The sequence below is a fragment of the Bombina bombina genome, chromosome 11 (assembly GCF_027579735.1).
Source record: "Bombina bombina isolate aBomBom1 chromosome 11, aBomBom1.pri, whole genome shotgun sequence".
NCBI lineage: Eukaryota > Metazoa > Chordata > Amphibia > Anura > Bombinatoridae > Bombina > Bombina bombina.
Window position 1 is genome coordinate 76,162,741 of NC_069509.1, and position 15,910 is coordinate 76,178,650.

At 40.0% G+C, this 15,910-nt stretch overlaps 1 protein-coding gene across 1 annotated transcript in view; it reads right to left on the minus strand.

Moving 5' to 3' along the window:
• Positions 1-15,910, minus strand: part of MYO15A (myosin XVA) — a 628,913-nt gene that overhangs the window by 66,880 nt on the left and 546,123 nt on the right. The window contains 3 exon segments of the mRNA XM_053694925.1: positions 7,867-7,961; positions 8,601-8,731; positions 8,894-8,976. Coding sequence (XP_053550900.1) covers positions 7,867-7,961; positions 8,601-8,731; positions 8,894-8,976 — 309 coding nt within the window.

Genomic DNA, 15,910 nt, shown 5'->3' on the forward strand with positions numbered 1-15,910 from the left:
CTACTGCAGCAAGAGCTCCCTCTACAGGTTGCGTTTATGACATTGCTACACACACTGCTCCCATATACTGCTCAAGTATGCTGTCTTAAAAGGGACCAAGTTTCAATCACCGCAACCAACTAAGAGAAAAATAAAATTGATAAAAGTCTAGAGTATACAATTTAAAAATAAATCATAAAAACGTTGTGTTTACTTGAAAGTTAATTTTAATTTCCATGTCCCTTTAATGTCACAAAAAAATCCTAAACATTGGGGAAGTATTTAAAGTGATGAAAGGGATGTGTTTCCAGTGATCTTAGCATACTGCACACTATTCATGCTATGTTTTCCTGCCCTGGCACATCTGTTTTTAAAAGAAGGGAGGGTATGATCAGACCAGAGAGATTAGAATGAATGAGGGACTGCTCATGGGAACCTATTGCCATGTGAGTGAGAGGCTGAAGTTCTATGTACATGAGCATTTATGTAGCACATAGGAGTGTTCTATAATTCATAATAATGGCCCTTGAGATATGGTTTCAGATTGGCTGTATCTTACTCAGCCTTCTGTTGAAAATAATGTCCCTGCCCACTAATAAACGCATGATTTGATTTAAACTGCAAATGTAAAATCAGAGCATGCATATTTTTAATGGCAGTCTTTTAGTACACTAAGGTAGCGGCAATGATAAATCAGTCGCTCATCACTTTAATGCCCCTTAAATTCAGCTCCCCTCCAGCTCTCATATACACAATTTGTGTACAAGAGTTTCCCATAATTTACTATTTTCTCATAAAAGACACCAATATTTAATTTAATCAGTTAATAATCCAACACCAAAACTAATTTCCTATATTTGCTCTTGTGTTGATCTTTGACCTTTAGTAAACACGTCTTGATCCCCATCTATCAGCAATTTGTTCCTGAAAATACTTTTTGCTTTGCGACCAAACTAGTCACTGAGTGCTCACAATGCTATATTGTTTCTTTGTTAAAGCCTGCCACTGCGAATCAGTTTTCAAATCAAAAGCTCCAAAAAAGGACTTTTCGTGTATTAAGTACCTGCTTTCAAAATAGAAGCTGGAAGGTCTCCCAAAACTGACTTGTATCAGCCTCCTGTCCCAGCAACACAATTTCTAGACCACTTTAGAACCTGCCTACCAGACTTCCTTTCTTGTAACATACTGTAGCCTTACAGTATAGTTCTGCACTAAAATCAGCACTAGACAAAGCTGCACCCTCTACTGTTTGCTGTCCATCATGCTTTCGATGACAACCATGGCACACCAAACAAATCTGCTATCTTCAGCAATGTTCACGGACTGCTGAACATCAGTGTAGAAAATCACGCACCTGTGCTGACTTCCTGCATTATAAATTCATCCTCAGGTCATACAACTCTGCCCTCAGCCTGGCCAAAGTTGTGTTAACTCACACATCCAACCCCAGAAGGCTGTTATCAACCTTTAACTCTTCTACGTCTGCCTGCACCTCTGCCCACTACCTAACTCACTGCTCAGATTATTGTTGAGCACTTCAAAAATAAAATCAACATAATTTAAAAAGATATCTCTCCCTCACACCCCCCAGACCCAGCCCTCCTACCCATACCTTCTATTAACAAAACTCTCTGCTACTTTCCTCCTGTAACAAAGGAAGAAGTCTTCGTATTCCTATCTTCAGTTTATCTCACAGCCTGCCCACTTGACCCTATTCCTTCATGGCTTCTTCCGTATCTCTCTCTGCTTCTCTAACCCCTGTCAAACTTTTATAGTCATTTATCACCCCAACATGTTTTTCCTTTTTATTTTCATGTATGACTGTAATTCACATTTGTATTGTTGTGATTGTCACCAAAAACAATAGGTTTTTAAAATCGAGTTTTAAAAGGCAACATTCATAGGAACCTATTGATATTTGTTTTCGAACATTCTATGGAGGCATCTTTTAGGTTGTCAGGATGGGCAGAATGTACACCATTCAACTTTCACAGTTATAGTTTTTTTGGATTAAACTGAAAACAAGAGTTCAGTTATGGGTTTATATGGAAAGTCGGCTTGCCTCTGATTGGACCCCAGGCTGCACGTAACCTCTCCGTTATCGTAGGTAGTGACGAAAAAGGAAGTTGTTGGTGCCGGCGTGTGGGAGCAGCGGACGGAGTACTCTAAACGGATCCTAGCATCTTAAGGATGCGGATCCGTGAGTAGGATCGGCAGGGCTGAGTTTCCACTGCAGAATAACCAGACACGGCAGAGGAGAACACTCGGAGAGAGGAAGGTGAGCCACAGTTTGTTTTTTATTCAGGGCTAACAATTGAGGCTAATACATGCAGAGGCAAGCCGTTGCTCCACTATAAGTGGATATCTGTTTGAACATTTCCTTACAGGTATACAGTTAATATTTCTTCAGTTTTGTTATTATAAGGGCTACTGGCAGCCCTAATTCACTGTATACCTAACCTTGACTATCCCTCATATATGAGACATGGAAGAAACAGTGCAATATTTTTCTCTTTTACTGGCAGCAGCCAGAAACAATGTTACTTAACTTTTCTTTGACTGCATTGTTTGAGAGTATGGAAGTACTTCTGATAAAAGTATTGAAGCTCCATTGGGACATTTGGACCTTTAAAAAATATATTGAACTACAAATGGTACTAAGTTCCCCACATTTGATGTGATTGACAAGGACTTTATTGACTCTTGAAACTCAGTTGTTACTGAATGTTCTATCCGTCTCATGCAACTACTTTTACAGTATAAAATGTCTCAATTCAAAGCGTTAAGAGCAGAAATTGATGAATTGAAAATAGAGATAAATAAATGTAGTGGGGAACAAGATTTCTCTAGATTTGATACTCTACTGCAAAAAGTAGCTGAAACCAAATAATATGTAATTGAAATAAAACACTCCAAGTATCTGTGTGACAAAAACTGATTATAATAATGATTCAGTATATATTTGGAACAGAAAGTTAAGGCAAGCCAACAGGAATTTGCCATTTTCCAAGAACAAGTCACGCAGACGTAGGCAGAGAAATAAGAAAAACAACAAACAAGTTACTTTTTCAGGGAGTGAGGGGGCATCATCTGATGATGTATTGGGGCATATTTATCAAGCTCCGTATGGAGCTTGATGCTCCGTGTTTCCGGCGAGCCTCAAGGCTCGCCAGAAACAGAAGTTATGAAGCAGCGGTCTAAAGACCGCTGCTCCATAACCTGTCCACCTGCTCTGAGGGGCGGACAGAAATAGTCAAAAATCCACCCAGAAGAATATGATCGGGTTGATTGACACCCCACTGCTAGCGGCCGATTGGCCCGCAAATCTGCAGGGGGCGGTATTGCACCAGCAGTTTACAAGAACTGCTGGTGCAATGATAAATGCCAACAGTGTATGCTGTTGGCATTTATCGATGTGCAACGGACATGATCCACTATATCGGATCATGTCCACTCGCACAATCATAAATATGCCCCATTGTCTTCTAATAGAAATGAGCTTTTAAAAAAAACATTGAGTGTTTTTAGAAAAAACACACAGAATACTGCAGTTGTTTCAGCTAACTTAGTGGTTAGGCCTAAGGACACAAACAGAGAGACACTAGTAGTAACAGCTGGCCCTTCACCAAATTACTCTAAATACGCAACTAGTGGATCATTACAACCCTCCACTGTAGAGTCTCCTAACCATAGAGCATTAGGAGACCAAAGCTTGAGCAGGTTTTTCCATTGGACACTCTCTGCACGGGAGGAGGGGGACACAGAAATAGATTAAAGAGCGTTACCAATTAAGAGGGAGTCGGCACCAATCCAAGTACAAACCAGCAATGTAATTAATTTATCTAAGCACTGCTTTACTAGTGATTAATTAAGGGTATTGTCATATGGTTTAAACTTTGTACCCACCACGGATTTTGATCTTTTCAAGACCATCATAGACGTGAACAGATTGATTAGGAACATCACACTACGTAAATGCTTCAAAAACAGTGTATTAACTGAGGAGCCAGGTAAAGAATTGGCTATGGGTGGTATGGAACTACCGTTCCAAGAATCTTGTGACTTGTTGTCACTGAAACAATTGGATTATGAAGGAAGGGTAGATTATTCACAATTAGAGGGCACAAATCCCTATCCAGACCCTATCCAAGAATTATTCTTTAAGAGAGTTGAAAGAGATCTATCCTGATTAAAGCAGGAATATGTATCAGTGCATTCCAATCTATCTAGGAAAGAAAAGATAGCTCTTAAAGAACTACAGGTCAATAAAGAATTAGTGGTACGTAATGCTGATAACGGTGTTTCAGTGGTTCTGCTTAATAAGAGTGATTATATAGCAGAATCACTACGGCAACTTGGAAACCCAAACAATTACACTCAGTTAAACTATGACCCTACTTTATCTTTTCAAAGGGAGCTAAGACACCTTTTGGACAAAGGCGGTGACTCTGGATCTTGGACAAAAATACAATAGAGTTTCTATTTGTGGAGCATCTAAGGATGCCAATCTTTCATCATTTGCCCAAGGTCCCCAAGTCACTAGCCAACGTCCAAGGAAGACCTATTGTTAGTGGCATAGGATCACTGTTTGAGCGCCTCTTGCAGTGGCTGGATGAGGTATTGCAACCTGTTACTAAGAGTTTTCCAAGCTATTCGCAGGATAGAAAACTGAAAATGTTCTGTAGGTATTTGATGAAACAGTTTGGACCGTACAGTCTAGCTAGTTGACAGTAGATGTGGCTTCACTCTACTCATCAATCATCAACTCATCAACTCATCAATCAAGCATGATTTTGGATTCAGGGCACTAAAATATTTTTTGTGCCACTATACTGATTATACAGCTCACTTTCAGAACTATGTATTGGAAGTAACCTCCTTCCTATTGGCACATAATTTTTTTTACTTTGATGGCAAGGTTTATCTGCAGAGATGTGGGACAGCCATGGGGGCAAAATTTTCCACCTCCCCCTCTCACGCCAACCTTTTTATGGGTTGGTGGGAACTGTTCCACATCTTTGCAGATACAAATCCATTTAGATCTAGGATCCTTGTCTATAAGCGTTATATTGACGACTTATATGGCAAGGTGGTTCAGACTCAGCTGAAGAATTTGTAAACTGGATAAATGACATTGAACTGGGCTTGCGGTTTACTTTTGAGTATAAAAACATACCATACATTTTTTAGATCTCAACTTTAAGGGTTTACCTAATGGCAAAATAGAGTCAGGGGTATATTGCAAGCCCATTTCAGGGAATACTCTGTGAGCCAACAGCTGTCATCCCAGGCATGTACCCCATGCTGTCGCTAAAGGACAATTTATCTGCATCAAAAGAAATTGCACAGGCCAAGATCAGTTTGAAAAAGAAGCCCGGGATCTTAGTAATAGATTACTGGAAGGGGGCTATAAAAAAATCAGTAGTCAATAAAGCAAAATATGAGGATGCACATATAGACAGAAGCAGATTGCTACAAGACAAGAGAGCCTCACAAATAAAATCTTTTGAGGACATAACATTCATCACCAGTTACAGTGCCCAGTATGATCAAGTGTGTGACATAGTTTGTAAACGCTTCAGTGTATTGGCTTCGGATAATCTCCTGGTTCCAAAGGGTATAAGGTGTGCATATAAAAAGGCAGAAACAATTGCAAATTTTGTGGCCCCCTCCCAATTGGTTAAACTGAGAGAAGCAAATTCCTCTTGGTTACAACATAAAGGAATGTTCAGATGTGGACGATCAAGATGTAAACCATGCGAACATGTATAATAAGCGACTCCTTTAAATCTGTTGTTACCCAGGAAAATGTTCCCATACAGAGTTGTCTTAACTGCACTTGTAAATGTGTAATCACTTGTACTTTACAGTATGTAGGACTCAATATGAGAGATGTGAATTCCTGTATAAAGGAACATCTCTCAACTATACATGTAGGCAAGGCCAATACACCATTAATACAGCACAAAAAGTGATACCTTCACTTGTATTGCCATTGAGAAGATACAGGTCACTGATAGGGGTGGTGATATGATTAGACAACTTGAGAGACAACAAATGTATTGGATCTTTAGGCTGAAAACCAGGGTACCCCTAGGGCTCAACTCGGGGTATGACTTAATACATTTTTGGCAATTAATTTTCGCTAGAATTGTGCTATAATTTGTATTATATAGCCTGATATTGTTATCCGTTATTCTTTATATGCTACCTTTGATTCTACTTTTTATCTCTGTTGTTTATTGATGTGCCCAATATGTTCCAAGTCATGGTAACACCACCTATACTATTATAACACTATACTGTATATTATATGTTATTATACATAAGGCCTTAGAGACACAATGTAATTATTACAGCTAAGTACTTACATAAGGTTCATAGATTATATACAGCATGATTAGTACAATCAGGTTTTATTTGTACTGCCTATAAATAGTAATACATATTTGCTCTGAAATTTGGAACATATGTCACTAGAGATACGTATATTCAAATATACATCTTTAAATACTAAGGGGTGTGTTTTAACAATTAGCCAATGAATGGTCCGTGTGAAGGTATAGCCGGCTTGCTTCTGATTGGACCCCAGGCTGCACGTGACCTCTCTATCATCGTAGGTAGTGACGAACAAGGAAGTTGTTGGTGCCGGCGTGTGGGAGCAGCGGACGGAGTACTCTAAACAGATCCTAGAGTCTAAAGGATACGAATCCATGAGTAGGGCTGAGTTTCCACTGCAGAATAACCAGAATCGCCAGAGGATAGCACTCGGAGAGAGGAAGGTGAGCCACAGTTTGTTTCTATTCGGGGCTAACAATTGAGGCTAATACATGCAGAGGCAAGCCGTTGCTCTACTATAAGTGGATATCTGTTTGAACATTTGCTTAAAGGTATACAGTTAATATTTCTTCAATTTTATATGGAAAGGACTTAAATTATTTTCCTTTACTTGATTTTAACTAGGCAAGGGCATTCAGATGATTTGTTAGCATCCGAATGTGGAAAAAGGTGTCCGTTCATAGCATTTAGCTCTTTTCGGAGCCAGATTATTTCTTGCTAAAGTGCAAGACACTATGGATAAGAATAAATCCGTCTCTGAAAAGCGCAGAATGCTGTGCATGGCCGCCTTCTTCCACATGGATGCTAAAGAAGCATCTGAATGCCCATTCCTAATTTTAACATTACTTAAACTGCCTTGCTATGTTGTATGTACCTAAGAGATACTTTAACGAGATTGCACCTTTGTGAATGTTTTTTTTTATGGGGGATGTACAGTGGGTATTGAAAAGAATCATCCCCCTTGAAAATAATCACATTTTGTTGCTTGGCAGCCGGAAATAAAACAAACACCGTTTTTTTTTATCCATTTGTGCAACTTATAACATCCAAGTGAAATATATAACACTAACATGTCAGACAAAAATAAAGACAATTAAAAAACAGAATCACTGATGTGAAAAAAGATCACCCCCTCCTAAAATTAATAGTAAACTCAATCAGGTGTAGCTAATCACCTTCTCAACGGCATGCACAAAGCCATTTGACCTTCAACTGTGATCAGCTGTGGGCATATTGATTAGCTCAGCATGAAAATATCTTTCCTGGAGCACCTCAGTTCCTGTTAGTGCAACTGAAGCAAACAATTAACTATGGGTGGCAAGGCACTGTCAAAAGATCTCCGGGATAAAGGTGTGGACAGGCACAAGTCAGGAGAAGGATACAAGAAAATATCAAAGGCTTTATGAATGACTATAAGCCCAGTGAAGTCTATTATTAAGAAGTGGAAGGTATAGGGATTTATATAGCACAAGAAAACACACTAACAAAAAAACTTTGTAATATATTTTGACATTCTTTAATTTTATTATAATCATGTTTATAACTCACCACCAAGGCTTTCAGCTCCATTGCACTAGGATACTCAGAGCGACCTCCGTACTGCAGGGTTTTACGTAGATTCTGCTCACATGCCTTTGCAATCCCTGTTACATATGCACACGAAGAAAGTATATATGTAAGTATTATTTTAGGCAGACATCACATATCTCTCTATGGGCCTAATGATCAAAAACGTGCCAGTATGGAGAGAAATCACGCAAAATCTTTGAGGGCTGTATATTGTTATGTATGTGCTTCTCCTTTATATCAGAAACCCTGCATAGCTAGATAAACAAGCACCTATACAATTCTTTGAGGGACCTTTCAGTACTTACAAGACATCTTAGAAAACCTCACTAGAGCTTTAGATCATTAGATCCTATGGGGATTTGCCGATTTAACATTCTGCAAATGCAGCTGTTTCTGCGCAAGCGTTTAGGCTCGCCGGAAACATAAGGTAAGAAGCAGCGATCGTAAGACCTCTGAGGTGGCGGACAGCAATCATCCCGATCAGATACGATCGGGATGATTAAAAACCCTGCTAGCAGCCGATTGGCCACGAATGTGCAAGGGGCGGCATTGCACAAGCATTTCACCAGAAATGCTTGTGCAATGTTAAATGCCGACAGCGTATGCTGTCGGCATTTAGCGATGTCAGGTGGACATGATGCGCTACAGCGGATCATATCCGCCCGACAGTTAATAAATCTACCCCATAGTCTCAATGGTATTTAAATGATTACCTTGGAAGTGTAAGCCAGGGCTGCGGCAGGTATCCTGGAGAAACTTAAATAAGTATGGCTTTAAGACTTCAGAGCATTTATAATAAGCTGCGAGAACATAAAGCAGCCTCCATCCTCGCTGGCAGCTGTCCCTGAAAAATTAAGAAATGGGTGAGATTCTGGGAGCATGAAAAGAGCACTGTAACTGGTACAATGAATATGGTCAATAAACTATTGATACCGTTATAGTGAAGACCAAAAATAAGTAAACAAAGATGCCTTCAAATGTTCCCTGAAGGAAATATATAACTCACGTCTTTGTACTAATGTTGTCTGTGATCTGCTTGATGATCTGACAGTATGCTTCGTCCTTCATGACATCATGCTCTCCACACAGCTGCAATTATTAGATGCACAATCAGTACTTCCATAACAATGACCATGGAGAATGGTCTTTGTTCTGCTATCATTTATATCACAGTAAAAGCAAAAAACATGTTTGTTTTCCAGAAGTCAAATTGTTGATTCCAGCACTTGGTTTGGACATTCCTGGGTTCGTGTATGGCTAGGAAACTAGCTGCATGAGTAGGTCATTTTCACTTGTAACAAGCGAGGAAGAGGAAACAGATTGTGGGTTAGAAAACGCATTACATTTTGGGTTTGTCCCAATTGGATTTTCTACTGAATGTAAAACTACATTGAAAATTGAAATGCACATAGATGAATTACATCTTTGAATAGAAACATATTTGCAATATAAAAATATTGGCAAAAATGCTTATAGTAAAATGTATTACTGGTTTAGTGTTAGCGTGTGCATGTGAAGCATAGCTAGATATTCTCAGTGCACCAGCATTTGACATAATGCAGCTGCTCAGAGAGAAAGTGGGGCTTGTATGATGTCAGCAATAAGTCATTACAAGATGATACAAGCACCTTGGGCTCTCTGAACAAGTGTTGTGTTTAAAATGTCAGTGCACGGCTATACTTAAAAACACTCTTAAAGCAGGTGCAGCTTCTACAAGAAGTATTTTTGCTAATATATGTATCGTTTTATAGAAAAGCATCTGTGTGCATTCTAATTCGGGCTGGAATGTCCCTTTAACTATTTGCAATAAAGTTTGGCATTTATGAAGATTCCTGTGATCCGCCTTCTATCTGACACTTCAGTCTATGAGAATGGATCTTTTCTGCATGGTTATACAATAAAGCAGTAGGTATTGTAATGTATGTTCCTTGCATTTAGCACATGTAACCAGGGCCGGCGCTTGCATACAGGCAACTTAGGCATCCGCCTTAGGGCGCATTAGTATTGGGGCGCAAAACTGCCGGTGACAAGTTCAACTTGCAGCAGCAACTTTTTTTTATTTTTTTTTTTTTTACACTCACAGTCCGCCCCCACCCAGACATCCTTGAATTTCCTTTGCGTAACTTGGGAAAATGGGGTGCCGACGCCGTTCTACCTATGACACTGTCTGTTCTATACAGTATTTAGCTTAAATTTTTAAATATTTCCCGCGCGCACAGGCTGCAGCTGTTCAGTGCACGCAGCAGGCTTCTGTAGGGAGGAGGGGGTGGAGCAGCTATGTAGGAGCCGCGCTGTCCTGTCTGGAAATGGAATTGAGTTCACCTCAGTGACAGTTAGTTCTGATGGCAGCAGTCATGATGTAACATCAGCCCTTTGGTATAGTGATGTCTAACTGATTCTACTGTAGCTCTGGTGTAAAAAACAAAAACAAAAAAAATCTGCCCTACAGGTTAAAGGGACAGTAAAGCCCAAATTAAACTTTCATGATTCAGATAGGGCATGTAATTTTAAACAACTTTCTAATTTACATTTATCATCAAATTTGCTTTGTTATCTTTGTATTCTTAGTTGAAAGCTAAACCTAGTTCAAATGCTAATTTCTAAGCCCTTGAAGGCCGCCTCTTATGTGAATGCATTGACACTTTTTCACAGCTAGAGGGTGTTAGTTCACGTGTTTCATATAAATAACATTCGGCTAGATTACGAGTCTTGCGTTAGGCTTAAAAAGCAGCATTGGCTGGTCCCAACGCTGCTTTTTAACGCCCGCTGGTATTAAGAGTCTTGAAGGTACAGGTGTACCGCTCACTTTTTTGGCCAGACTTGGAAATACCGCAAATCCACTTACGTCAATTGCGTATCCTATTTTTTCAATGGGACTTGCATAGCGCCGGTATTACGAGTCTGACAAAAAGTGAGCGGTAGACCCTCTCCTGTCAAGACTGGTACCGCATTTAAAAGTCAGTAGTTAAGAGTTTTACACTACAACACCGTAGCATAAAACTCTTAACTAAAGTGCTAAAAAGTACACTAACACCCATAAACTACCTATTAACCCCTAAACCGAGACCCTCCCACATTGCAAATTTTTTAACCCCTAATCTGCCAACCAGACATCGCCGCCACTATAATAAATATATTAACCCATAAACCACCTCACTCCTGCCTCGCAAACACTAGTTACATTTTATTAACCTCTAATCTGCCATTCCTAACATCGCCGCAACCTACCTACATTTATTAACCGCCGCCCCCAACGTCGCCGCCACTATATTAAAGTTATTAACCCCTAAATCTAAGTCTAACCCTAACAACCCCTAACTTAAATATAATTTAAATAAATCTAAATAAAAATAACTATCATTAACTAAATTATTCCTATTTAAAACTAAATACTTACCTATAAAATAAACCCTAAGATAGCTACAATATAACTAATAGTTACATTGTAGCTGTCTTAGGGTTTATTTTTATTTTACAGGCAAGTTTGTATTTATTTTAACTAGGTAGAATAGTTATTAAATAGTTATTAACTATTTAATAAACTACCTAGCTAAAATAAAGACAAATTTACCTGTAAAATAAAATCTAACCTAAGTTACAATAACACCTAACACTACACTATAATTACATTAATTCCCTAAATTAAAACATAATTTATGCTTACCTGATAAATTTATTTCTCTTGTAGTGTATTCAGTCCACGGATCATCCATTACTTATGGGAATATATTCTCTTCCCAACAGGAAATTGCAAGAGGATCACCCAAGCAGAGCTGCTACATAGCTCCTCCCCTCACATGTCATATTCAGTCATTCGACCAAAACAAGACGAGAAAGGAGGAACCATAGGGTACAGTGGTGACTGAAGTTTTAATTAAAATTTAGATCTGCCTTAAAAAGACAGGGCGGGCCGTGGACTGAATACACTACAAGAGAAATAAATTTATCAGGTAAGCATAAATTATGTTTTCTCCAACATTGGTGTGTCCGGTCCACGGCGTCATCAATACTTGTGGGATATTCTCTTCCCCAACAGGAAATGGCAAAGAGTCCCAGCAAAGCTGGTCACATGATCCCTCCTAGGCTCCGCCCACCCCAGTCATTCTCTTTGCCGTTGCACAGGCAACATCTCCACGGAGATGGTTAAGAGTTTTTTGGTGTTTAAATGTAGTTTTTATTCTTCTATCAAGTGTTTGTTATTTTAAAATAGTGCTGGTATGTACTATTTACTCTGAAACAGAAAAGGATGAAGATTTCTGTTTGTAAGAGGAACATGATTTTAGCAGACAGTAACTAAAATCGGTTGCTGTTTCCATATAGACTGTTGAGATGAAGTAACTTCAGTTGGGGGAAACAGTTAGCAGACTTTTCTGCTTAAGGTATGACTAGCCATATTTCTAACAAGACTGTGTAATGCTGGAAGGCTGTCATTTCCCCTCATGGGGACCGGTAAGCCATTTTCTTAGTAAAAAACAAACAGAATAAAGGGCTTATTATGGGCTAAAAAACTGGTAGACATTTTTATGGGCTAAATCGATTGCTTTATTTGTGCATATTATTCAGATTTAGGCTAATAATTGGCATTTATAATCTTGGGGAACGTTTATAAAACGGCAGGCACTGTATTGGACACCTTTTTCAGTCAGGGGGCCTTTCTAGTCATAGACTGAGCCTCATTTTCGCGCCATTAATGCGCAGTTGTTTTTTGAGAGCAGGGCATGCAGATGCATGTGTGAGGATCTAAGAATCTCTGAAAAAGCTTTTAGAAGGTGTCATTTGGTATCGTATTCCCCTCAGGGCATGGTTGGGTCTTAGCAAAGACTATATCTGGGACTGTATAGGGGTTAAATTGAAAAACGGCTCCGGTTCCGTTATTTTAAGGGTTAAAGCTCTGAAATTTGGTGTGCAATACTTTTAAGGCTTTAAGACACTGTGGTGAAATTTTGGTAATTTTTGAACAATTCCTTCATACTTTTTCACATATTCAGTAATAAAGTGTTTTCTGTTTGAAATTTAAAATGACAGTAACGGTTTTATTTTAAAACGTTTTTTGTGCTTTGTTGACAAGTTTAAGCCTGTTTAACATGTCTGTACCTTCAGATAAGCTATGTTCTATATGTATGAAAGCCAATGTGTCTCCCCATTTAAATTTATGTGATAATTGTGCCATAGCGTCCAAACAAAGTAAGGACAGTACTGCCACAAATAATGATATTGCCCAAGATGATTCCTCAAATGAGGGGAGTAAACATGATAGTACATCATCTCCTACTGTGTCTACACCAGTTTTGCCCATGCAGGAGGCCCCTAGTACATCTAGTGCGCCAATACTTATTACCATGCAACAATTAACGGCTGTAATGGATAACTCCATAGCAAATCTTTTATCCAAAATGCCTACTTATCAGAGAAAGCGCGATTGCTCTGTTTTAAACACTGAAGAGCAAGAGGACGCTGATGATAATTGTTCTGTCATACCCTCACACCAATCTGAAGGGGCCATGAGGGAGGTTTTGTCTGAGGGAGAAATTTCAGATTCAGGAAAAATTTCTCATCAAGCTGAACCTGATTTAAATTAGAACATCTCTGCGTACTGCTTAAGGAGGTGTTATCTACTCTGGATGATTGTGACAATTTGGTAATTCCAGAGAAATTATGCAAGATGGACAGGTTCCTAGAGGTTCCGGTGCCCCCCGACGCTTTTCCTATACCCAAGCGGGTGGCGGACATAGTAAATAAAGAGTGGGAAAAGCCCGGCATACCTTTTGTTCCTCCCCCTATATTTAAGAAATTATTTCCTATGGTCGACCCCAGAAAGGACTTATGGCAGACAGTCCCCAAGGTTGAGGGGGCAGTTTCTACTCTAAACAAACGCACTACTATTCCTATCGAAGATAGTTGTGCTTTCAAAGATCCTATGGATAAAAAATTGGAAGGTTTGCTTAAAAAGATTTTTGTACAGCAAGGCTACCTTCTACAACCAATTTCATGCATTGTTCCTGTCACTACGGCAGCGTGGTTCTGGTTCGAGGAACTAGAAAAGTCGCTCAGTAGAGAAACTCCATATGAGGAGGTTATGGACAGAGTTCACGCACTTAAATTGGCTAACTCTTTTATTTTAGATGCCGCTTTGCAATTAGCAAAATTAGCGGCGAAAAATTCAGGGTTTGCTATCGTGGCGCGCAGAGCGCTTTGGCTAAAGTCTTGGTCAGCGGATGTGTCATCCAAGACAAAATTGCTTAACATTCCTTTCAAAGGTAAAACTTTATTTGGACCTGATTTGAAAGAGATTATTTCAGACATCACTGGGGGAAAGGGCCACGCCCTTCCACAGGATAGGTCTTTTAAGGCTAAAAATAAACCTAATTTTCGTCCCTTTCGCAGAAATGGACCAGCCTCTAATTCTGCATCCTCTAAGCAAGAGGGTAATGCCTCACAACCCAAACCAGCCTGGAAACCAATGCAAGGCTGGAACAAGGGTAAGCAGGCCAAGAAGCCTGCCACTGCTAACAAAACAGCATGAAGGAGTAGCCCCCGATCCGGGACCGGATCTGGTGGGGGGCAGACTTTCTCTCTTTGCTCAGGCTTGGGCAAGAGATGTTCAGGATTCTTGGGCGCTAGAAATAGTTTCTCAAGGTTATCTCCTGGAATTCAAGGAACTACCCCCAAGGGGAAGGTTCCACAAGTCTCACTTATCCTCAAACCAAATAAAGAGACAGGCATTCTTACATTGTGTAGAAGACCTGTTAAAGATGGGAGTGATACACCCAGTTCCAATAAAGGAACAAGGAATGGGTTTTTATTCCAATCTGTTTGTAGTTCCCAAAAAAGAGGGAACGTTCAGACCAATTTTGGATTTGAAGATCCTAAACAAATTTCTCAGGGTACCATCGTTCAAAATGGAAACCATTCGAACGATTCTACCCACCATCCAGGAAAGTCAATTTATGACTACCGTGGATCTAAAGGATGCGTACCTACATATCCCTATCCACAAGGAACATCATCAGTTCCTAAGGTTCGCTTTTCTGGACAAACATTACCAGTTTGTGGCTCTTCCATTCGGATTAGCCACTGCTCCAAGGATTTTCACAAAGGTGCTAGGGTCCCTTCTAGCGGTTCTAAGACCAAGGGGCATTGCAGTAGTACCTTACTTGGACGACATTCTAATACAAGCGTCGTCCCTGTCAAAGGCAAAGGCTCATACGGACATCGTTCTAGCCTTTCTCACATCTCACGGATGGAAGGTGAACAAAGAAAAGAGTTCTCTGTCCCCGTCAACAAGAGTTCCCTTCTTGGGAACAATAATAGATTCCTTAGAAATGAGGATTTTTCTGACAGAGGTCAGAAAATCAAAACTTCTAAGCTCTTGTCAAGTGCTTCATTCTGTTCCTCGTCCTTCCATAGCGCAGTGCATGGAAGTAATAGGATTGATGGTTGCAACAATGGACATAGTTCCTTTTGCACGAATTCATCTAAGACCATTACAACTGTGCATGCTCAAACAGTGGAATGGGGATTATACAGACTTGTCTCCAATGATTCAAGTAGATCAAAAGACCAGAGATTCACTCCGTTGGTGGCTGACCCTGGACCATCTGTCTCAGGGAATGAGCTTCCGCAGGCCAGAGTGGGTCATTGTCACGACCGACGCCAGTTTAGTGGGCTGGGGTGCGGTCTGGGAATCCCTGAAAGCTCAGGGTCTATGGTCTCGGGAGGAGTCTCTTCTCCCGATAAACATTCTGGAACTGAGAGCGATATTCAATGCTCTCAGAGCTTGGCCTCAACTAGCAAAGGCCAAATTCATAAGGTTCCAATCAGACAACATGACAACTGTTGCTTATATCAATCATCAAGGGGGAACAAAGAGTTCCCTGGCGATGAAAGAAGTGACCAAAATAATTAAATGGGCGGAGGATCACTTCTGCCACTTGTCTGCGATCCACATCCCAGGAGTGGAAAATTGGGAAGCGGATTTTCTGAGTCGTCAGACATTTCATCCGGGGGAGTGGGAACTCCATCC